This window comes from Hemicordylus capensis, chromosome 3, assembly GCF_027244095.1.
Source record: "Hemicordylus capensis ecotype Gifberg chromosome 3, rHemCap1.1.pri, whole genome shotgun sequence".
NCBI lineage: Eukaryota > Metazoa > Chordata > Lepidosauria > Squamata > Cordylidae > Hemicordylus > Hemicordylus capensis.
In genome coordinates, this window is record NC_069659.1 from 186,656,576 (window position 1) to 186,679,214 (window position 22,639).

The window sequence follows — 22,639 nt, forward strand, 5'->3', positions numbered from 1 at the left end:
ATGCAAGCTTGACCAGTTGTTCCTAGAACATTTTGCGTTCTGTTCCAAGCTTGGAATGGAATGCAAGATGTGTTATGGGCATAACCCTATATCTAACCTATTAAAGGTAAGAAACCAAGTCAGCCAGCCAGTGGGTAAACATACAGACACTGGAACACACACAAAATTAAGGCACCACTTGGTGTTCACTTCATACAGGCATATTTTTCTTGTTTGGGCTTTGTGAGTGGTTGTTTTTAATATTTGTGTGATGGTTGTATATATTTAAAATCTCAGGTTGCAGAAAGCTCATAAACGAGTAGAATTGTCACTGAACCTAAAACAAAAAAGAAGCAAATTTTGAAGAGTCTAGCCAAACAAAACATCCATAAAATTTTGTGGCAAGTAAAAGAAATGGTGGTAAGGCTACAAGTACAGCAAGCAGTTTACACTTTACAACCAATGCATGAACTGGCCCTGTGATTACACCCTAGAATAAGACACCCCCAACCACCCACCCACCCACATACAGTCTGTAATTGTAGGATCACTTTAGAGCATGCTTGGAAGTAGCAAGAAAGAATCATCTGCAGGGGGCCAACTTTTGAAAGCTTAGAAAAGCTTAGGCTCAATCTCTAGTTATCACTGGGATTAACCTGGGACCTTCTGTGTGCAATGATTGTGCTCTACTGCTGTTACAGCTGCTCCACTCAAGTTACTAGAATGGCTGCTTAAGATAACTCTCTAATATACTTCCAAGAGATATGTTGACTCTGCTCACAACCCCCACAGGTATGAGAACTGCCAAGGTTTAAAATTGGCATTAAACTACCAGCTAGGTAGTTAATGTATCATACAACACAAAACCAAATTAAAATGTTAAATAGAACAGAAGATGTTTTGAACAAATTTTATACCATTAAAAGCTCCACATTAGCAAGAGTACAGTACCAGGCATCTAAGCCAATTGAAAGCTAGAATACTTAGATAAGCTGCTAAATTATTAGTTAAATACTGTTTTAATAGTTTTTACATTATTGATTTTTTTAAAATTGTAATTTTTAAAAAACTTTTTCTGTTGTCATTTGTTTTGTTTTATTGTAAACTGCCAGAGACACAAGTTTTGGGCTGCATAAAAATATGTTAAATAAAATTAGAAGGGTGGCTCAATTAGAGTTAAAGCCTTTGATTGGGAAGAGGTTGCTGAAATATTCTGAGAGATGAAGATAATGCTTTGAACACATCAGGAGATAATTCCTATTGAGAAGTTAGCTATGCTATTTGCATGACCAGTCAATGGTATTAGTTTGTGTGTACAAGTACATTTGCACATGTGTGCACAACACCCCCCAAGAGAAAGAGGTTATTCTAGCCAGAAATCCATCTTGCCTTCTCTCTTTGAATTGCTTTCTTTTTCAGAATGTCAGCTTCTTCAGCCTCTCTCTTAATTCTTCCATATTCTTCTCTTTTTAGCTATAGTGAGAGAGAAAATGAACAAAGTGTCTTACAGGCTGCACTTCTCAGAATGTCAGTTTTTAAATCTAATGTTCCAAGGAAGAACATTCAGGACTTCCAGTGTGTTAGGTGCTCCTCCCCTGTAGGGTGTGCACATGTTTGAATTCCTTTACTGCCAAGCTGAGAGGCCTTGCCTCTCTGTGCAGAGGTTCCTGTTTTAATGTGCAAATCAAGAATATTTCCAATGGATTCTGCAGTTGGTAGAGTGTGCTTGCTTCATGCTGGGCAGCCCTGTAAGCCCACATCAGTTTCCTCAGTAGCTAACAAGGTAACAGCAACAGAACTTATGGATATTGGATTCACTAGAAAGAACAATCCAAGGGGAATCCAAAGTGAATCTCTCATTATAATTAGGTCTTTGGGTTGTATATAAATATTAAATAGCAATATAGCAAGAGATAGTAAATGGTTTGTAAGTACATGGACATGTCTTCCACATCCAAGACAACAGAAAATAAGTAAACACTCTATCAAGGTATACACATATACAAAACTTCATATGTCATAAGACATTCATTTAGAATTTTGCCAAGTTCTATTCAAAAGGGGAATGAAGAGTCAATCTTGTGGTAATCACCAGAAGTGATCTCCAAAAAACTTGGTCAGTCCAATACTCCTGTAGCCACTAAGGAGGATGGGATCAAAAATTTAATCGTAGCCATATACATTTCTTCCTCAGTGGCAATAGCTGGATACTTCCATTCTCCTTTCAAAGAACCAGCAATTTCTAAAATAATAATGAAAGTCGATGTCTCTATCCCGAGGCTCCTAGTTAGGACTTTTAGTAATGTATACAGTGCTTCCTATCCTGTTTTTGATTACTACACTTCAAGACATTTAATGCACATGCCAATGCCAGCACAATATGATGCCACACACCCATAACAGTTTTATCAGTAGCCCAAATGGTTTAAAAATATATATATTAGTCTAGCTCTTGAAGCTAGGCACTAACTAAACATCTGAGCTTGTTTAGTAGTTTTTGCAATTTTGTTTCACAGTATATATATTTTTAGATACAGTACTTGGAAGGCTGATTCTCTGAATCCTTACAAAGGATGCCACAGAAGTGGCTCAAAGTCTTCATTTTTGCCCAAAGGAGACAAGGCTTCACATAGATTGACCAACACACATGAATAGTGGACAACTTTAGATGTAGAGCTTTCCTCACCTCCTCAAGACAGTGAGATCAAAACAATCTTTCAAATGATGTTGACGACTTTGAATAGTCAAAAGTAAAATATGATACCATATTGAGAGTTTGCATTTCTGTGGGCTTATTTCTTTTACAAATAAAACAAAAGGTTAGGTTTGTGGATGCAGAGGCTAGATGAACTGACAGATATGTTCTATCTGACCTTTTGCTGATATTTAGATTGGAGGGACTCAAACTGCTGTTTTTGCCTCACTTCAGCCTCTGATGCTCTGCCACCTATAAGTACAAAGATACATTTATCTTGAGAGATTAAGTTCACTCTAAACAAATGCCATGCAGGTTACATTTAACACATGTATACTTTACACCCTTAGTATGGAGATGTCTTGCTTCAGATATTATACCACCATACCATACGTTTTGCAGCTTTAGTTACCACCCCAGTTAGATATCTGGGGAGCCAGCTGAAAAGTGAGCCATAGAATTCTGCCTGTCTTGAACAAGTTTCAATTTGTGTACCATATTTCACTGCAATATTTCAGTTTTCAAATTGGCCACTTGTGTGTTACAAACATACAAAGAATGCCAAACAGGTGGACCCAAGTTAGATACGCAATGCAAGACCTTGGGGGCATTAAAAGCTATTTGCAACACTAATTTTGTTTTCAAATCAAGCTAGAGGTATGCATTAGCTCACCTTGTCTAGATCCATCAGAACAGAAAGGAAATTAAGGCCAATTCCCCTGCCCACACCTCTTCTTTGCTCTCACCACTACTCTTAAGAACCTGTCATACTCTCTACTATGTGGCCTATTCAGAGCAACTCAGACTTCCCAGACCATACTTCCTGTGCAGAAACTACCTGTTTAAATGTGATCTAAAATGCCTGAAGGACTGAGAAACCAGTCTTTTCAACTGATTGCAGGGACTTACAGTTATTTGTTCATACTAATAAGCCTATTATAGGCAGTATTCCTTGAAAAACTGATTAAGGGCCTGACATACAAACACTGTACTAACTAAGGTAACATGAGAAAGTTAGAGAGCCCTTTAAATTATACTACCCTATCACAAGTGACCACACAAGTATTTCACTGTATGCACTTCTCCCATTCAGAATGCTTCTGGCACTTAAGGCAACTCAAAGTGTGACCATATCTTTATATCAAGCAGGGTTTGACCCCAACCCCCAACCCCACCAAGAGTTGCAGTTTTCTACTCTTATTCCCTAAAGTTGGGTAACAAGTTTAAATTGAAAGATTGCTTATATTTTATATAGAACAACAACAACAACGGCTAAAGAGTCATTTTAGAACACAAAATGTATATTACCCCATACTGGCACAGACCCAGGTGGTGAAAATCAGAAAGTTTTATTATGTTACTTAGATTATGTCATTGTCAGTCAATAAGGAAAGCAAATTCCTAAATAACTCCCTTGTGTACATCTTCCATGATGATTCAGCAGGGAGTGTGTTCCATCCTTACATCATTGTGAGGGAGCTATTTTCTGCAGCAGGATCATATGGAAACTACTGAACATTTCCATACAATTCCATTTCAGCTCATTACAGTCAGGGGAGAAGAACAGAAAGTGAAACAAGAAGTGAACAGAACATATTCATGCAGGCCTGAGGAAACTTATTCTGAGTATATAACAGAAGAGAGCAGGCCATAGCAGCAAGAGAGACCCCAACTGGGAATATTTTAATGTAATCCCTTTACCTGTGTTTCAAACAGGCATGTGTGCAAAATGCAAGCAGTGCAACAGAGAAATGCAAGGCTTGGTTGCCCAAATGAAAACAGCATAATGACAAATGCTTCTGCTTTGAAGGTACTGAAGAGAATATGTCTGAACATGCAATTGTGTGTCTGCTCTGGAGGCTTTACAGATACGGCTTTTATTTTGAATCCACTCTGGATTGGAGTGTGCCAGTCCACATATTAGCTGGATTTACCCCAAAGTCCCTGCAAGCTATCAGGGACCAGGACAGACAGGACCTTGTTTTCTCCCAAATGGAGGCTGCGCATTTTGGCTTAGCCGTAAGTATGTCCTGTTTTTAAAAAGCCTCTAGTTTCAGAGGGTTTTTTAAAAAGCCACCGAGGGTTCTGTTATGCCACAGTTTCTCTGTTATGTGTGGGGTGGTCAAGCCAGTAAATCAGAGTTTTTCAAAACTCAATGAAGGGGAGTTGTTGTTTTCGGTTTTGCTCTAAGTGGTTTGCTATTGCAAGTGCTAGGGGCGGGAAGGTGTTGCTGCAGATTGGTGATACTCTGTGGAGGGAGTCCAGAAGGGGAGGAGGAGGGAGAAATTCCTGAGAAGAACACAAGCACAAACTGCAAAATGTGTGTCTTCCTATGTTTTACATAGGCTTTAGATATGCAGAATGGATATAACCTAAGCCCATTTTTGTCTGAGCAGATTCCATTAGGTGTGTGTGTGGGGCGAAACATGAGGTCATGAAGGCAAGGATTAGGTCTCACTCACAAAGGCAAGGGTTAAGTGTCCTGCTTTTTGATCCAGCTGGCAACTCATCATGCTATCCTTCCGCTCTTAGCTGTCAAACTAACACACACACACATTCTTGCCTCTTCCTTCCTCTGTGGTGTGATTTGTGATTGGCTGGCGGAAAAACCCAGAGCAAGTAGGTTGGAATGCACCTACTTGAGGGAAAATATCTGCCAGGGAGTGTGGCGAGGAGCTCACGGCTATGTGAACTGTCAATTTAATCCCCCAAATTAAACCTCTTGCGAATCTGCTGTGAATGAATCTACTCTAATAAGACTTCTTCCTCACTCACTAGCAACCTTGACAAAGTGGGAAGCAGAAGATCTTACATAACAAAGGATTGTCATGATTGTAGAGTGGGGCCTGTCTGGGAAACCTTCCTCCTGAATTTGGCTAAGCCCAGGACAGATTCAGCTCCTTCTCTCAAAGCACAACATGTATATGCACAGCAATTGTTCAGAGATAAGACTGGTACTCCCATGTGGATACGTTGCTTGGAGTGCTGTGGCCTACCATGTATTCTCTTGATTTTTGCCCAACATGGCTTATACTCTCCGGTAGAGAGGCTATTGGGAGGAGCGTAGTAGACATCATAAATGCTTCTCTGAGGGAGGGAGGGCAGAATGCCTTCCTGCCTTAAGGCAGCAGTTATTAGACCTCTTTTGAAGAAGTCTGCATTGGATCCCACAGAGTTAAGCAATGACAGGCCTATCTCCGATCTTCAATGACTGGGCAAGATGATTGAGTGGCTTTAGATGGTTCTGGATGAAACAGATTATCTAGATCAATTTCAGATGTGGTTTTTGGGTGGGCTATGGGGTGGAGACTATCTTAGTCAGCCTGATGAATGCTGTCCCATTAGGAATTGACAGAGGGAATGTGACTTTTTGGACTTCTCTACAGCTTTCAACCATGGTATTGTCTGAGGAGGACTGGGAGTGGGAGGCACTGCTTTACAATGGTTCTGCTCCTACCTCTTGGCCAGATTCTAGATGGTGTAGCTTGGAGACTGTTGCTCTTCAAAACAAGAGGTCCAGTATGGAGTCCCACTGGGCTCCATACTGTCTCCAGTGCTTTATAATGTCTACATGAATTTGCTGGGAGAGATTTTGTACAGGGTGCTATCAATATGATGACATCCAAATCATTGAAGGAATAGGTAGGCAGTCTGGGATGCAATCCTTCTGGATGCAATCCTCTCTGGTGTCTCAAGTTGAGGTAGTGGCCAGAGGTGTTTTCTATCAGCCTCAGCTGATACACCACCTATGTCCATTTCTCAAAATAAACAACCTCTGAACTGACGTACATATGCTGGTAACATCCAGACTTGATTACTGTAATGTGCACTATATGGGGCTGCCTTTGTATGTAATCTGGAAATTGCAATTGATGCAAAATGTGGCAGCCAGGTTGGTTTCTGGGTCAGCTCAAACAGGCCATATCACATCTATAATAAAAAGAATGGTACTGGCTACCAATATTTTTCCAGACAGTACACAAAATACTGGTTATAACCTATAAAGCCCTAACTATCTTAAGTCCAGGGTATTTATGAGAACACCTTCTTTGTTATGAGATCATTTCATCTGGGGAGGTCTGCCTGCAGTTGCCACCAGCTCATCTGGTGGCTACTCAGGGACAGGTCTTCTCCATTGTTGCCTTGAGGCTTTGGAATGTTCTCCCTATTGAAAAAAGAGCCTCCCCATCTCTGACAACTTTTAAGAATGCATCTAAGACATATTTGTTCACCCAGGCTTTTCTTTAGACTTGCAGATTTTAACATTGTTTTAAAAAATTTTGTTACTAAATTTTAGTATTTTAAGGTTTTAATTTGTGTTTTATTGTAAGCCACCCAGAGACATATGTTTTGGGCAGTATACAAGTAAACCTTAAATAAATACGGTTCCCTTCCCCCTACTCCCCAACCTCCTATCAATGGGAACTGGCTTTGTGAGATTGTTATGTGATATACAGGCGAAACTCGGAAAATTAGAATATCGTGCAAAAGTCCATTAATTTCAGTAATGCAAATTAAAAGGTGAAACTGATATATGAGACAGATGCATTACATGCAAAGCGAGATAAATCAAGCCTTAATTTGTTATAATTGTGATGATCATGGCGTACAGCTCATGAAAACCCCAAATCCACAATCTCAGAAAATTAGACTATTACATGGAACCAAGAAGACAAGGATTGAAGAATAGAACAATATCGGACCTCTGAAAAGTATAAGCATGCATATGTATTCAGTACTTGGTTTGGGCCCCTTTTGCAGCAATTACTGCCTCAATGCAGCATGGCATGGATGCTATCAGCCTGTGGCACTGATGAGGTATTATGGAAGACCAGGATGCTTCATTAGCGGCTTTCAGCAATTCTGCATTGTTTGGTCTCATGTCTCTCATCCTTCTCTTGGCAATGCCCCATAGATTCTCTATGGGGTCAGGTCAGGCGAGTTTGCTGGCCAATCAAGCACAGTACACTGTATACTTTTCAGAGGTCCGATATTGTTCTATTCTTCAATCCTTGTCTTCTTGGTTCCATGTAATATTCTAATTTTCTGGGATTGTGGATTTGGGGTTTTCATGAGCTGTACGCCATGATCATCACAATTATAACAAATTAAGGCTTGACCTATCTCGCTTTGCATGTAATGCATCTGTCTCATATCAGTTTCACCTTTTAATTTGCATTACTGAAATTAATGGACTTTTGCACGATATTCTAATTTTCCGAGTTTCACCTGTAGCACTTTATCATGTGTCATGTGGAACCACTGCTCCAATTCTGCTTACAGCCAATAGAAGCAGAGAACTGCTTAGTCCCAGCACAGAAATAACCCTGCTTACTTGAACTAGATCACCTGGATTGGAGTTACGGTTCAAACACAGTAATTAGTGTAGAGATAAAGAAATGTTCTTTCTACTGCAGAGTCATTCTTTGGGCCATGTTTTCTTCTCCTCCTAACTGGTAGCTACAGAGATTGAGGGCCAACATTTTTTAATTCAACATCTGTTATGTTAGAGCTCATATAAATCCTCCTCCAAAACATTGCTTAATCAACCTTTGAAGCAAGCATTCTGGCTTTCAGAGTTTGTTCAATACTTCATTATTCTTGTTCATCACTTCTGATTTTTCAGCAATCCCAGACTATTCAATAGTACCATTTTACTCTGAATATTTCTGATAAAGAATTTTTTAAAGTACATTAAATGCTTGGCTGAGGGCAAAATGCACTATTGCCTCCTCAATCACTTCCATGTAATTTAATCAAGAATTCCAGTGAAGTTTCTCAGGCACAAATTTATAATCCTGTGCTATTTATTGCTTAGAATACCACTATTGGAGAAGATTATTTCTATAAGGTTATCTGCTTTTGTTTCTGATCCAGCAGCAACAGGTTTGCTTCCTGCCAGCTATAAACTGGCAGTAATTGTGGAAATTCTCACAATATTTGTTCAAGGTTACCAGCATACCCTACAAGGTTCAAAGTTAAAGCCTGATGATTTGATCATTGTAAGAAAGGCAAACCCTCATTTGGGGGTTTTATTTCTATTCACTCACCCAGTTTCTGGGGGGGCAGATGAATTGATAGTGGCCTGTGCTGTTCCTTCCATTTTGCAAGTTCTTCCAGCTCTGTATTAGCAACTGAAACATGGTAAAAAAAAATAGAGGTGAAAGCACCATAGAATACAGATTTCATACCAGGTGCAAATGTATGATTCCGGAATAGCTCCAAAGTAAGCACCTATACTTGCCGTGATGTGGTCAAGCTGGAAGATTTCAAGAGGCCATCAATCAAGTCCAAATTTAGGTCCTTCTACTTTTGTGTCTATAGATTCATCTATGTAATCCAGATGAATATGATATTCATGATGACCCCTGCTAACCGCCAAGGAGGCAGCTTTCAAAGTGGCGATTCTCTTATATTTAAGTTGGGGAGAGCAACTGGCCTTATCCAGCCCCAACACAGCATCCCTCCAGTGGCTATTACTGGTGTCTATCTTGTGTTTCTTTTTAGACTGCACTGCAAGTCTTTTAGGGACAGAGAACCATCTTCACATTATTCTCTGTATAAACCTCTGTGAAGTTGAAAAGCAGTATATAAATAGTAGTAGCGTTGCGTACGCGCGGCGCATGCACGCGCGCTATTTCTGGCCGATGGGGGGGAACAGGGCAGCAGGGAGGAATGCTGCCACCCCGAGGGGCTTAAAAATAACAGAGTGCCGGCAGGGAAAATGTGGCGGGAAGGGTGAGTACACCCTCCCCCGCCCTCAAAGTACAACCCTCACCGGCATCCAAGACCTTCGTGCACATCCCTAATGCAGGTTCCAAGTTTCAGGTGATATGGCCCATCCACTGCACAGTAGGAGTCAAGAGCATGCACATCTCCTTCCCCTCCCAGTGTTTCATTCCACCCTGCATACCTCACTGGATGGAATCCCCAAACTGCCCCATTCATGCAATTGCAGTGTTCATCTGGATGTTCCACCCTCTCCTCTATACACAAGTGAAGTGCAATGGCCCACTGAGTGTGGGAACATGACATTTCTAGTCATGGGGTAGGTGGTCCGGTTGGCTTTGTCCAACCTTCAGAGTGGAATGGTATGTTCTCTACAGCTGCAGTTATGTGCAATGACCTACTAAGACTAAGTACTACACAAGTCAATAGGTGCATTTTGTACAAGCAAGGGTTAGATTTTAACAACATGCATCATCCTGGTATGATGCAGTACATCATGTCATGTGCAACTTTCCAAACTGTAAACATACACCTTCTTTAGGGACCTGCCAGCAAGAGAAGGGAACCAAGTGCTTTCTACACTGCCTGAAATTCTAGGCAGTCTGGGTGCTGTACGCTTGCAGAGTCACACTCACTTTTCTGCAGTTGATTCCATTTTGTTGGATTTGGAGGTATCACGGTATATGCACCCACACTAGAAAGAGAAGGATGGAAAGTTACATTATTACCCCACAATCCAATAGAGAAGACATTTTTACATATACACATACAGTTTTAGTACTGAAGCTTTTTTTTTTTTTAAGGACTTTATTTAGAGATGCTACCAGAGTCTGCACACTAAAGGAATAATTTAAATTCAATATCAACTTAAAGGAATTTTAGTCCATTAACAGGCATTGCTTTTATTTTTTTTTAAAAACCCAACACTTCAGAAGCAGTTATTGAGGCTCCTTCAGCCACATTTACTTAGGCTGCCTAGTCACACAAGTTGCAAAAACTTTGAAGCCATGGAAAGACAACTTTTCACCAAAGTTTCCCTTTTGGAGATGGAAATTTGTGGAAAGAAATGAGATACACAATACATTGTTGTACCACATTTAAAACTTGCTGCACTATCTTAAAGACATAACATGAACTACATGCAGTTTAGTTGCATTTTTCTTTTTAAAGAATTAGAAGTATGGAAATTGTGTTATCATAAGTATACTAAACAAGGAAGCAGGCAACAAATTAGCAGCAAAGAAGGGCCCTAGGCCTGCATAATAATCAAGTAATGAGGACAGTGTATCCTATGAGTGGCAGGAGTTGAAATGCACCTGGGATCTGAGAGTTTTATATAACTCTGTATCAACTCATTAGAATCACAATCTATATATTTAATTCTCTTCGCTGGCATGCATGTCCTCCTGGATTTGGTGGCGGAACTCTCGCAACACACTGCGAGAGTTCCAGCCTTGGGCGAGACTTGAAGGGGAAGAAAAAACGGAGGTGGCGGCAGCAGGCAGCAAAATGGTCAGAGGAGGTGGCGGTGGGACTGCCTGGCCGAGCAAGGAGGCGACGGCGGCCTCGGCTGGGCGCTGAAAGGCACCGGTGGCAGGACGGCCTGGCCCATCCCAGGTGAGGAGGTGGTGGCAGCAGCCTGGCCTGGCCGCTGGGAGGTGGTGGCAGTGGGACAGCCTGGCCTGGCCAGGCCATCCCGAGTAAGGAGGCGCGGCGGCTTCGGCTGGGCGCCGGTGGTGGGACGGCCTGGCCAGGACGTCCGGGGAAAGGAGGCGACAGCAGCCTCAGCTGGGCACTGGAAGGCACCGTTGGGGCCTCAGCTGGCCACTGGGAGGCGGCAGGACAGCCTGGCGCATCCCGGGTGAGGAGGTGGCAGTGGTCTGGCCTGGCCGCTGGGAGCAGGAGGCAAGTGACGGGACGGTCAGGCGAGGGGAGAGGAGGAGAGCCGTTGAGAGGGCAAGGGGGCAGGGAAGCGAGTGGGGCAGCCTGTGGCGAGCATGGGGAAGGGGAGGGGGAAAGATAGTGGGGAAGGGGGGAAAGAGAGGGGGACAAGAGAGAGTGGGACAGGAATCGGGGAGGGGACAGCCAGCCCCAAAGAGCGCACAGATGCTCTGTGTGGGTCGGCTAGTTACATAATATTTTTCATTACCTTACATAAAATGTCTTCACATTACATAGCTGTTAGAAAGCATTTTAAAGAGCAATGGGCAGAAAAATGTTTTTAAAACCATGTCTTGTAATACTTCAAAAACTCTTCTATAGAGACTTGTGTATAATTTAGACAAGTAGTTCTGGTAAGAACTAACCTGCCTACTTTCACTATCTCTACAACTGGACTAAGTTTGGTCCAAATCAATGAGGCAGTTCACAAGTTTTCTAGTTTGGCCCTCCTTCCTCACCACCCTGCCCACCAGTCGCCCTCCCTCCCCGCCGCCCAGATATATGTATATATCCTGTGTACTGTATATGCATGTACAGTTGATACTGTATGATCAAATGTGCAAAAGTACATTTCCTATCTGTATCCTGCATTTGAAGGGGCCTGTACCTAGGTTCATTTTTAAAATAAAAACACATACAGTGATTCACAAACACATGTACAAGTGTACTGACACTTGTACATATACAATGCTCGAATTGGGCTTTGATGAACAATTAACACGAAACAGGACTAGCACACCACTAACAAGAGAGGAATCAAGTAACTAAGCCAGAACTAATGTAGCCTACTTTCCATTTCTTTTAAGATGGACTCCCCTTGAGTATGTCTAAAGCAGGGCTGCACAACATATGGCCCGTGGGCATGTTTTGACTGGTAAACTACGGAAGCAGGCCACCACCAACCCTCACCTCCCACAAGTGGGTAGTTGGCAGGAGCAATGGTGAGGTGGTGGTGCTGCTGCTGCAAGTGTTGTGCCGCTGGTCTCCTGTGGCCACTCACCCTGGCTCCCAAGCCCCTCTGCTCTGGGGTTGTTATGGGAGCTCCTTTCATATGAATTTGGTTGTACCCAACAACCATATCGCACCAAACTATCCACACATGGGTTATAAAACAAACAATGTTGCCTATACTTTGAGCAAGCGCCATATTGAGCCAACATGGCAGATTGGGTGGGGATGGGATGGGGAGTCATGTCCCCTAGACACGCCCTCTCCCATGTGCTGTGAATTTAGTTTGCATCAGACTGCAAAGGCAAAAGTTAGAGGAGACATACAGATACAGACATGGTGATCTCATAAGCCTTCTTCCCTTCAGAAAGTAGACTAAAAAGGAACTAGAGATTTTATTGTCCTTGGCGAGACTCCAAGAAGCAAGGTGGTTTGTTTTTCAACTCATGGAGAGCATAGAAAGAACAGCCACATTTGTTCTAAAACCAAGTTCTAAACAATGGCTATGGAGGAGCTTACTGGTAGCCAAGAGATTAATATTGCTGCAATGGAAATCCCCCAACCCCTCTAGGAGTGAGGACTGGGTGCATGACCTCCTCGAGTTAGCGGCACATGAAAAATGGGCCGTCATAAAAGTAAATAAATTGGATAAATGGTCAGAAATCTGGGACAAATTCCTTGAACTATTCTTAGAATAAAAACTCCTCTGATCTACCCGCATCTACTGGTGCAATGGTGTATATCCCTTCTCCTCTTCCGTCTCTCCCTCCCCCCGCCATCTCCCCCAGGCCAGCACTGGTTCAGGGAGGGAAGGTCGGGCTTGGGGTGGGGGGGAGAGACTGGGAAAGATATTTGTAAAATACAACATGACAAAAAACATTAAATTTTTTAAAAAGGCAAGTCCCTCAATAGATTCAAGTGTCTCCATTTTTTATTATTATTTATTTACACAGTCAGACAGGTGTTATTGACTGGTTTGTCTTATCCAGACATTGAGTCCTTCCCAAGGACCTAGGATGGCTGAATTTTATTGTCAATGTTGTTGCTGTTGTTATAGATATCGTCGCAGAATATAGGCTGTTGCCAGTAAAGCTGCTTTTTGTCATTGGCTGATGGTTATTTCTGTGGCCCCTATGGTGTTGAGGTGCTCTTCAAGGTCTTTTGGAACTGCACCCAGGGCGCCAGTTACCATTGGGATTATTTTGGTCTTTTTCTGCCACAGCCTTTCAATTTCAATTTGTAGATCTTTGTATTTGGTTATTTTTTCCATTTCTTTTTCTTCTATTCTGCTATCCCCTGGTATTGCTATATCGATTATTTTAACTTGTTTTTCTTTCTTCTCGACTACAGTTATATCTGGTGTATTGTGTGGCAGATGTTTGTCTGTTTGTAGTCGGAAGTCCCATAATATTTTTACATCTTTATTTTCTTCAACTTTTTCAATTTTATGGTCCCACCAATTTTTGGCTACAGGTAGCTTGTATTTTTTGCAGATGTTCCAGTGTATCATCCCTGCTACCTTGTCATGCCTTTGTTTATTATTATTATTCATTATTATTATTATGAATTCAATTTCTATACCACCCTTCCAAAAATGGCTCAGGGCGGTTTACACAGAGAAATAATAAATAAATAAGATGGCTCCCTGTCCCCAAAGGGCTCACATCTATATATATAATTCTCCTGGGTGTGCCCAGGAGAAATGCATCCCGGCAGCCCAGCTGATTGGCTGGGCTGCAGCCTGATTGGCTGGCAGCACACCCAGGAGAATTCGCTTGCTGGGCGGCTGCGGAGGCGCGGCAGCGGAGCCCAGCGAGGCAGTGGGCCCAGCAAGGTGGCGGTGGCCCCGGCCGTGAGGTGGGGCGAGGCGGCAGGCCCAGCGCGATGGCGGTGGGCCAGGCCGTGGTGGCAGGGCCCAGTGAGCGGCGGGCCCAGCGAGGCGGCGGGACTGGCCGGGCCGCGGAGGCGAGGCGGCGGGACTGGCCGGGCCGCGGAGGCGAGGCGGCGGGACTGGCCGGGCCGCGGAGGCGAGGCGGCGGGACTGGCCGGGCCGCGGAGGCGAGGCGGCGGGACTGGCCGGGCCGCGGAGGCGAGGCGGCGGGACTGGCCGGGCCGCGGAGGCGAGGCGGCGGGACTGGCCGGGCCGCGGAGGCGAGGCGGCGGGACTGGCCGGGCCGCGGAGGCGAGGCGGCGGGACTGGCCGGGCCGCGGAGGCGAGGCGGCGGGACTGGCCGGGCCGCGGAGGCGAGGCGGCGGGACTGGCCGGGCCGCGGAGGCGAGGCGGCGGGACTGGCCGGGCCGCGGAGGCGAGGCGGCGGGACTGGCCGGGCCGCGGAGGCGAGGCGGCGGGACTGGCCGGGCCGCGGAGGCGAGGCGGCGGGACTGGCCGGGCCGCGGAGGCGAGGCGGCGGGACTGGCCGGGCCGCGGAGGCGAGGCGGCGGGACTGGCCGGGCCGCGGAGGCGAGGCGGCGGGACTGGCCGGGCCGCGGAGGCGAGGCGGCGGGACTGGCCGGGCCGCGGAGGCGAGGCGGCGGGACTGGCCGGGCCGCGGAGGCGAGGCGGCGGGACTGGCCGGGCCGCGGAGGCGAGGCGGCGGGACTGGCCGGGCCGCGGAGGCGAGGCGGCGGGACTGGCCGGGCCGCGGAGGCGAGGCGGCGGGACTGGCCGGGCCGCGGAGGCGAGGCGGCGGGACTGGCCGGGCCGCGGAGGCGAGGCGGCGGGACTGGCCGGGCCGCGGAGGCGAGGCGGCGGGACTGGCCGGGCCGCGGAGGCGAGGCGGCGGGACTGGCCGGGCCGCGGAGGCGAGGCGGCGGGACTGGCCGGGCCGCGGAGGCGAGGCGGCGGGACTGGCCGGGCCGCGGAGGCGAGGCGGCGGGACTGGCCGGGCCGCGGAGGCGAGGCGGCGGGACTGGCCGGGCCGCGGAGGCGAGGCGGCGGGACTGGCCGGGCCGCGGAGGCGAGGCGGCGGGACTGGCCGGGCCGCGGAGGCGAGGCGGCGGGACTGGCCGGGCCGCGGAGGCGAGGCGGCGGGACTGGCCGGGCCGCGGAGGCGAGGCGGCGGGACTGGCCGGGCCGCGGAGGCGAGGCGGCGGGACTGGCCGGGCCGCGGAGGCGAGGCGGCGGGACTGGCCGGGCCGCGGAGGCGAGGCGGCGGGACTGGCCGGGCCGCGGAGGCGAGGCGGCGGGACTGGCCGGGCCGCGGAGGCGAGGCGGCGGGACTGGCCGGGCCGCGGAGGCGAGGCGGCGGCCGCACGGGTCAGCTAGTTCTAAAAAAACCACAAGATAGACACCAGCAACAGTCACTGGAGGTACTGTGCTGGGTGTGGATAGGGCCAGTTACTCTCCCCCTGCTAAATAAAGAGAATCACCATGGTAAAAGGTGCCTCTTTGCCCAGTTAGCAGGGGATATTTATGCAAAGATGGGAGGTTTTCACCTAGTTTGGCAGAGTCAGTAACTATTGCAGGCTAGTATTGAGTTCCACTATATCCAGTGCAGGACAAAAAGTTGTGAAATTGGAAGTATTCCATCAAAAGTGTTAGATACAGGAGTCTGTTCAAAAGCTGACTTTTGAAACTCACTTGCCCTCTTCAAGGACTGTTTGAGAACAGGGCAAGAGGTAACAAGTGGTCAGCACCACCATTGGAAGGAGATTGGTGGGTATTCTGGACAGAGCCTTCTCAGTAGCCACACTTAAGTTACTAAATTCCCTCTTGCCTCATTTATGGCACTGGAGCCAGGAGCACAAGTGTGTGAACCAGCTGCAAGAAAGTAAGGCACAGGATTGTTCTGTGCCCCTTTCCCCTTATACCTTTTAAGGTTAAAGCAAGGCATCCACTTTTATGTGGACACAGGGTAAGACACCTATCATTGTTACATCTGATTTGGCTCTGAAACCCAATGCTCCCTGAAGTATGGATAACTTTAGGAGATGCTCATATCACTGAATGCATATTAAAAGAAAACATCTGTGCATAGAGAAAGGTAGCATATCAGGGAGAAGAGTCTTTACTCTTTCCCCCATGTTGGCCTGCCTTCCTATAAGCCGAGTTCAGGGGCATAGCTGTAATTGAGTGAAAGGGTTCAAAGAACCTGGGCTCCCAGCTCCTGAGGTCCCCCCAGCTCCATCCCTCCCTCTTTTCTTCATTATCACCCTCACTCCAAGGGACCACTGGGGAGAGGGGTAAACACAGCCCCCTTTCCCCTTTCTACACAGGGGCATAGCTACTACTAGGCAAGGGGAGGCAGCTGCCTGGGAGCCCCCACGCCTCAAGGGCCCCCCCAGAGGCAAGTCACATGTGAAAAGTGTGTGTATCAGTGAGGGGCCCATTTTAAAGTTTTGTCTCTGGGCCCACTCCAGCCTTGTTACACCCCTGTTTCTACACCCCTGGCTGGGCTACATCCCCCCACCCCATGGAGGCATATTCAATCATGCAATCACCTGCAGTCCGTTCTCATCCAGCCCAAGCACAGGTGTGCCATCTAGTCAGAGTCAGACATTCTTCCCAATGGGAATGGGAATACCCGCCTCTCCTCCTGAAAAGAAGCTTTGCCTTTGCAGCCTTTCAACACGAGCCTCTTAGCAGTAGGAGTTCTCAGATATCCCGCTCCCCGCCGGCCCATCCCAATCAGGGTCAGAAAAGGGTTGCAGTGACCAAGGCAAAGTTACTTACCGCGCTTCTTGCTGCTGTCCCCCCGAAGAGAACACTTCGTCTTCAGGGTCCTGCTGCTGGCCCAAGTCCTCATTTTTCCGAGGATCTCCAAGGACAGCTTGCCGCGAAAAGTTATCAGCTGTCTGGTAGTATCTTCTGGAGTCGGAAGGAGACGCAGCAGCCATCCCGTACCTGGCTTGCCCTGCTCCTGCCCGACTCATTGCTTCACCGCTGAAAACCGCTCTGCTCTCCTCTTACAAACTCGAAAGTACTTCGTCCCTGGCTCAGTTTCGATTTCTTATAAAGCCCCTCCCAAGCCAAGCCCGACTCTTTCCCCAATTGGATGCATGTTTCTTTCACAGCCTTAGAAAACCGCTGTTTCCAGAAATCGCAATATAGCTCTTCTTCCTCGCAGCCGGTACTTTCCTTGCTAGCCATCATCGTCCCTAGTTTTGCACCGCTGATGCACACGACATCAAACCCGATCATGGTTTAATTAACATTATATGGTCGGGAGGGAATTGTTATTTGGGATGGTGTCGCTTCCCCCCACCGTTGTCTTCTGCCAAAATAGCCTCTTCTACACAGTACGTGCCATGAGCCTGCGCAAGTTTGGTCAGAATTGGGACCCTCCACTGCGCCTAATGTGACTTACTCCCAGGCTACGTGGGGTTACAGCCTTAATTCCCATTAAGTGGAGACTCGGGTCATCATCATTGCCTTAACAATCTTTACACAGTCAAAGTGGGTTGAGGAGTTATGAGGTGACCGGATACAGAGAAGCACTTTGTGTAGTACCTTGGGGTTCAGCTGCAAGCTGCCTGCACTTACTAGAGAGTAAATGAGGAACACAGTGAGACTTATTTCTGAGTAAACTGATATATGCACGTAGTGCTTGCATTATGCAGAAGAGGGAATTTTGGCAGGTGCTGCAGTCATACAAGGGTAAGGATCTCAAGTCCTATTAGTTTAATGTTTTACTTTGTATAGGATACATGAATCTGATGCTCAAAAGCATTGTATTAGCTTCTTCATTGATGTTCCTGTTCTACTAAAAGATCCTGTGTATTTTTACTCATAAGTAAGTTCCACTGTGTTCATTGGGCCTTACTTCCACATATTTTTAAGTCTACAGCCTTAGTTCAAACTGGAAAACTGTATATTGCTGTATGTAAATTCTCAATTTATCTCACATTTTCGTTTCACATAGAAAAGCCATCTGCTCTAATAGCTGTTTGGTCACTTTGTTTGTTTACCGTATGTACCCAATGCTGAAATTAAGACAACCCTCTTAAAGAGTAGAGGTTAAATACAGGTTAACTCAGCATTTACTCAAAATTACTGCATTTACTCAAAAGGAACAGGACTCTGAATTTAAGACAACCATGACAAAAAGCCTAATTTGGATTCAGGTACAGTACATTGGGAACATAGGAAGCTGCCTTCTTCTGAGTCAGACCATTGGTCCGTCTAGCTCAATACTGTCTACACCGACTGGCAGTGGCTTCTCCAAGGTTGCAGGCAGGAGCCTCTCTCAGCTCTATCTTGGAGAAGCCGGGGAGGGAACTTGGGACCTTCTGCTTGCAAGCATGTACATGCTCTTCCCAGAGTGGCCCCATCCCCTGAGGGGAATAACTTAAAATACTCATGTCTCCCATTCAAATGCAAACTAGGGTGGACCCTGCTTAGCAAAGGTGATTCATGCCTACTACCACAAGACCAGGTGAGTTCTCCTCCCATTTATATTCTGCTTTTCCTCCACAGAGTCCTGAGAATGTATATACATGGTTATGTTTATCTTCACAACCACCTGGTGAGATAGATTAAGCTGAGAGATAAGTCCAGAGCCACCCAGTGAGTTTTATGGCACAGATTTGAACTTGGGTCCCCCAGTCCTAGTCCAACACTCTACTACACCACCCTGGCATTGTTCACAGGTAATTCATTGATCCACCTTTTAAAAGTTCTGCTAGGAAAACAGCATTTTCATTCACTTCTATTGTATACACCGAGAGTGACACAGACCAGACAGTGTATTAGTATGATAAATAAATAAATTCTAGTGCTAATTAATTTGCATAACTAATGCAGTGTGGTACAATTAAGGTCAATACAAATGTGCTAGAATAAACACACACATATACAACTATTTGAGATTTGCTTAAACTGCAAACAGGTTACTCTGGAATACTGTTGAACTCAATGGTAGAACATTGGCTTTGCATGCAGAAGGTCCCAGGTTCAATTCCTGCCATCTCCAGGTAGGACTGGGAAAGATGCCTGCCTGAAACCTTGGAAAGCCACTGCCAGTCAGTACAGACAACAACTCTGAGCTAGATGGACCAGTAGCTTGGCTTGGTGTAAAGTAGCTTCCTATGTCCCTATGCTTTTAATAACTTTGTTACAGACAGAAATGCAAGTGTGGCTTTCTCGGTTATGGAGAGGGTATGATGGGAAATCCCCCTTTTAAAAAACAAAAAACAAAAACTGGCATGCCAGTCTTAATTTTTCCCACCCAATAGTGAGGAAAACCGAATGTGGCATGCATCCTTGTGTGAGTATACAGGTCATCCTGATCTCCTATAAAGGAGGTGAGAAGAGCAATTTAAAGTGCAGGAGGAATAGACAGGAAAGAGAATGGACCCTTTCCCTGCTTTTCTCTGGAATTTTTCTTTGGGGGTGTGGGTGAGTTGTCTGAGTCCCACTGGGAGAAATGTCTGGAGACATGAAGTTGTGGAAGTGTTCAGCTACCAACCCATGCTTACAGTTGCTGTCACCCCCGGTTTTCTGGATAGTTCTCAGATTTTAAGCATGTCACCCAGATTCCCCCAGACTTCAGCTTTCATTTATAAAAGAAAGGGGGGGGGGTAAGCTAGCCCTTGTAGAAGTGAAGTTATGCAACAGGACAATAGATATCTCTGATTGGGAACATCAATGGAAGAAGAATATTAAATTTACTTAAAGTAAGGGGGCTAGCTGAGAGGGGTTCAAAAGTACAGCAATTCCCTGATGAATGTTGCCTCCCGCCCCCGTTTTTTTTACCAGCAAGGGATCTCTTTTGGGCAGTTGAGAGGATAGCTTGCTTTTTATTAGGGATGTGCATGAATTGATTTTTTTATCCAATTTGTTCCCAAATTGTATCACACCTGATCTGTTTTGTGTCCAAATCTGTCCCCTCGAATCACCCCAGATTCGATTTGGATTTAATTCAATTCAGTTTGAATTTGGATTTATTCAGACCACTTCTAAAGGTCCTAGGGGCACCAAATATGAGTGGTGGGTATGTCCCCATGGGTGCTACCCACCCCCATATTTGAAGGCAGTGGGGCACTGGGTTGGTTTTTACTGATTTTGTATATTTCCACCATAGGAAATAATGGGGATTTGAAGTTGCCCTATCCTAACCCTAACATGGATCCTCAGCTTTCATTAAAAACAAAAAACTAAGCTCTAGCCCTTGTAGAAGTGGAGTTATGGAGCAAAATGTACAGTCACTATTTTTCAAGTCTTTGGATTCTTTGGTGTCTAATAACTTTTCCTCATAATGAATCCCTATGATGATTCATTTCACACCTTCATTTCTTCTGTTCATTTTGACCATTATTGGACAGTGACTCTCAGCTGCCATGTGCCAACTGCACCTACCACCACCACCACCTGCAAGGCAGTGGAGTGCTCAGTTTGGTTTTTTAGGAATATTGAAGTGTTTCGATTCTTTGGTGTCTAATAACTTTTCCTCATAATGAATCCCTATGAGGATTCATTATATGCCTTCATTTCTTCTGTTCATTTTGACTGTCAGTAGACAGTGACTATTGACTGCCATGTGCCAACTACACCCCCATCCCACTGCCTCCTGCAAGGCAGTGGGGTACTCAGTTTATTTTTCAGGAATATTGAAGTGTTTAGATTATCTGGTATCTAATAACTTTTCCTCATAATGACTCCCTATGAGGATTCATTGCACACCTTCATTTCTTCTGTTCATTTTGACTGTCATTGGATAGGGCCAACTGTCAATTGCCATATGTCAACTACACCCCACCCACCCACCACCACCGCTACCTGCAAGGCAGTGGGGTACTCAGTTTATTTTTTAGGAATTTTTGAAGTGTTTAGATACTTTGGTGTCTTCATTACACACCTTCATTTCTTCTGTTCATTTTGACCCTACTACTTTGCAGGTGGGGGGTGGGTGAGGAATTAGTGGAATCCCATGTGCCAACTACCCCACAACCCATAAGCCACTGGGTACTCAGTTATGATTTTTTGAGGTGTTTAGACTCTTTGGTGTGTAATGAATCCTCATAGGGATTCATTATGAGGAAAGGTTATTATACACCAAAGAGCCTAAACACTTGAAAGAATTCCTAGAACATAAACTTAGTAGTACCCCACTGCCTTGTGGGTGAGAGGGGGGTGTAGTTGGCAGTTGACAGTGGGCACTGTCCAAACACAGTTAAAATGAATAGAAGAAATGAAGGTGTGTAATGAATCTTCATAGGGATTCACTGAGGAAAAGCTGTTATACACCAAGAATCCAAACACTTGAAAAATAGTGACCACACATTTTGTTCCATAGCTCCACTTCTACAAAGGCTAGAGCTTAGCTTTATGTTTTGTTTTACTTTATTTTATTTTATTTTATTAAAGAAAGCTGTGAATCTGGGAGAATTAATAGGAGGAATCAGAATCTTGAATTTAATCTAATCTGGTGCAATTCGATTTGGAACCGAATCTAGCCATTGGATCACAGGAGTGATTTGTTCTGTCTCCAAATTGCTAGAATCTGCTAGATTTGGGTACAAATAAATTTGTACCTGAATCGATTTGCACATCCCTACTTTCTATGTAAATCACTGCCTGCCTACCAGCCCTGAGCCATTTTGGAAGGGTATTATATAAATCGAAAGGAAGGAAGGATAATATTGTAAAGTTTAATGACTTTGGCTTTACATTCTATGCATGCCTACTTAGAAGCAAGCACCATTGGTTTCAATCACATCTTCTCTCAAGTAAGTGTGTACTTACTTGAGAGAATGGCAGCCTTAACTGAAAAGTTGTGCATTTTTCTGTTCTGTTGCTGCTATTAATATGTCAAGGGAAATAGTCAGGCAAAGATATCTTTCCCAATTATTGTTGGTAGATAGCCAGTGCAAATACAAGTCAACTGGAAAGTGCATCTGCTAATTTGCATAATATGCACATTATTTGTAAGCCAATTTGCATGCAAATTAGGGTGCCTGGATTTGGAGAGCCAGAATATGGCAACCCTACCCATGCTACACTTTAAATTGTCACCCCTTCTCCCCCACTTTAAAGGAAATAGCTTGTGATCTAGTTCTGACACATGATTTCCCCCCATTATATCTGATTTTCCCTTATATGAGATACACAACAGCTCATTGTGTGAATTTGGGGGCCAGTTACCAACACTCAGCCTAATCTACCTTACAGAGTTGTTGTTAAGATAGAATAGGGGGAGAGATCATGTAATGCACTCTAAGCTCTTTGGAGGAAGGATAGAGGTAGAAATGTAAAACACACACAGCATAGGGAGATTGTGTAGTATATAATGCACCAGCTTCTTCCACCATTGAATACTCTTTAGTTCTTTTCATTCCCGCTAGAGATGTTTATGATGAAGTTTATCATGAGCAGTTAAAGATATAAATGTGTATAATTTGTAATGCAGA

General features: G+C 45.3%; 1 protein-coding gene across 3 annotated transcripts in view; it reads right to left on the reverse strand.

Moving 5' to 3' along the window:
* Positions 1-22,639, reverse strand: part of EPSTI1 (epithelial stromal interaction 1) — a 36,044-nt gene that overhangs the window by 12,353 nt on the left and 1,052 nt on the right. The window contains exons 1-5 of one of the 3 annotated variants that reach the window (XM_053305258.1): positions 16,965-17,388; positions 10,039-10,097; positions 8,725-8,808; positions 2,853-2,926; positions 1,369-1,452 (exon numbers count right to left, since the gene is read on the reverse strand). In XM_053305258.1, the coding sequence (XP_053161233.1) occupies positions 1,369-1,452; positions 2,853-2,926; positions 8,725-8,808; positions 10,039-10,097; positions 16,965-17,164 (501 nt within the window). In that variant the 5' untranslated portion in view covers positions 17,165-17,388. Of the gene's footprint in view, positions 1-1,368; positions 1,453-2,852; positions 2,927-8,724; positions 8,809-10,038; positions 10,098-16,732; positions 16,830-16,964; positions 17,389-22,639 lie in introns of those variants that run through there. The other 2 variants (XM_053305260.1, XM_053305259.1) reach the window with 2 other exon arrangements.